Source organism: Austrofundulus limnaeus, unplaced genomic scaffold (assembly GCF_001266775.1).
Source record: "Austrofundulus limnaeus strain Quisiro unplaced genomic scaffold, Austrofundulus_limnaeus-1.0 Scaffold621, whole genome shotgun sequence".
Lineage (NCBI taxonomy): Eukaryota > Metazoa > Chordata > Actinopteri > Cyprinodontiformes > Rivulidae > Austrofundulus > Austrofundulus limnaeus.
In genome coordinates this window covers 99,193-101,130 of record NW_013953023.1, presented here as the reverse complement: position 1 = coordinate 101,130, position 1,938 = coordinate 99,193, and the positions used below count along the sequence as shown (strand labels likewise).

The window sequence follows — 1,938 nt, the reverse complement described above, 5'->3', positions numbered from 1 at the left end:
ATCCTGGAGGATAATATTTTTTAACAACAAGCTGTAATAAAATAGGAGTAACAACTTTCTAATTCTTACCTTTTTAAAAAATGTGATAAGTTGAAAGTACAGATAACTGTGTAAAAATGTAAGGAGTACATGTAAAATGTAGGCTGAAAAATAATTACTAAAGTAAAGTACCCAAAGATTCTACTTAAGTACAGTAAAGAAGTATTTGTACTTAGTTACTTTACAACTCTGATGTGTTTATGTTCCACAGAGAAAAAATCTGGGTTTGTTTTCTTTTATTCACACTTCGTACAACGTCCCATTTCTGTCATAAATGCACTAARAAATCCAAACATTTGAGTTGGATTTACTTAAATAAATTATGTCAACAGGTTCTACACAACGTAACTGAGTCAATGTAAAGCATTTTTTTCTTTTACTTTAAAAGTAAATGTGAAGTAATTGTGTTAGGTTTACTCAAATCAATTGAGTAGAACATGTTGACATAATTTATTTAAGTAAATCCAACATAAACATTTTGATTTTGGTTAAAAAAATTACTGCAAAGCTTCAAATACTCATTTCAAATTTGTTTTTCTTGGTTTCATGAAGAGCTTTTGGTGTAAAAATAAATCTGAAGTGTTTTCCTGGTTCTGAGAGCGGTTTGTTTTGTTCCACAGAGAGATGGGAACCACTGTGGATGCTGACCTGCCAGACGTAAGTAAATCACACCTGATCACTGGTCCAGACAGGAAGCCAGTTGTGTTTGGATTGATTTGGTTCTGTTCTGCAGCCGCCCATGCCCAGCGCACCTGAGGAGGAGACGGATGAAGAGAAAGGTCTGAGGAGGCTGTTTGATCAGCTCGCTGGTTCGGTAAGAAACACCTTTTACAGCTGGTTCAGAGAAATGTCTGAACTTGTCTAAAACCTCTGGTCAAACATCTAGACCTTCAGTTTGTTCAGAACTCTGCTTTACAACTCCATTTCCCATCAGCCTCAGCTCTTAGTGCTGATATCAATAAAGAAAATCAATATGGCAAACATTTCAACGTGTACAGCTTAAGAAACACTGCATACATCCTTAGTTTGTAGGATATTTTGTACACTAATGGTCTTTAAAGACGTGGTTGAAAGAATGCAACAAAACCTTCAGCACCAAAGTTGAACATTTTAATCAATTGATTTTTTTTTGATTATTAGATGTCTGATTTCTTATAGAAGTACGAGTACATTCATAAACTGTCTTCTCTCCTCCCCCTGGTGTTTACAGGACAAGGCCATCTGTGTCAGAGAGCTTCAGCAGATGCTGAATGGAGTCCTCAGCAGACGTAAGTCTGGAAAACCACCACTGAGTACCAAGTATGTGCATCATGTTTATTAAGGGATGTGTCCTTTCTGTCCTCAGGAAGAGAGATCAAATTTGATGGCCTAAGTCTCAGCACCTGTCACAGTATCATCAACCTGATGGATGTATCCTTCCTGACTCACTTCAGGCGTGTTGACTGAAGACTCACCTGAATTACAGCTGATTATCATGTTTGGTACAAGTTGGACCCAATGTGCAGACAGGACTCGAGGGGTATAAAGTTGTAAACTAAAAATACATATGGTAATAGTTATTATAATAATAATAAGAGTAATAAGAAGAGTAATAATAGTAATAATAATAAGAAGAAGACGAGTAAAATGAAGAGTAATAAGAAGAGTAATAAGAAGAAGAATAATAGTAATAATAAAAAGAAGAAGAGTAATAAGAAGAGTAATAATAATAATAATAATAATAATAGTAATAATAGTAATTATAACAATAAGAAGAGTAATAAGAAGAGTAATAAGAAGCGTAATAAGAAGAGTATAAGAAGAGTAATAAGAAGAGTAATAAGAAGAGTAATAATAATAAGAAGAACTGTAATAAGAAGAGTAATAAGAAGAGTAATAATAGTAATAATAATAATAAGA

The 1,938-nt window shown here is 33.7% G+C and overlaps 1 protein-coding gene across 1 annotated transcript in view; it reads left to right on the top strand.

Annotated features, from left to right (window-relative positions):
- capn9 (calpain 9) overlaps positions 1–1,938 on the top strand; it is a gene marked incomplete in the record, with an annotated part of 33,741 nt that overhangs the window by 24,112 nt on the left and 7,691 nt on the right. The window contains 4 exon segments of the mRNA XM_014027185.1: positions 660–696; positions 773–853; positions 1,250–1,307; positions 1,385–1,449. Of these exon segments, the coding sequence (XP_013882639.1) occupies positions 660–696; positions 773–853; positions 1,250–1,307; positions 1,385–1,449 (241 nt within the window).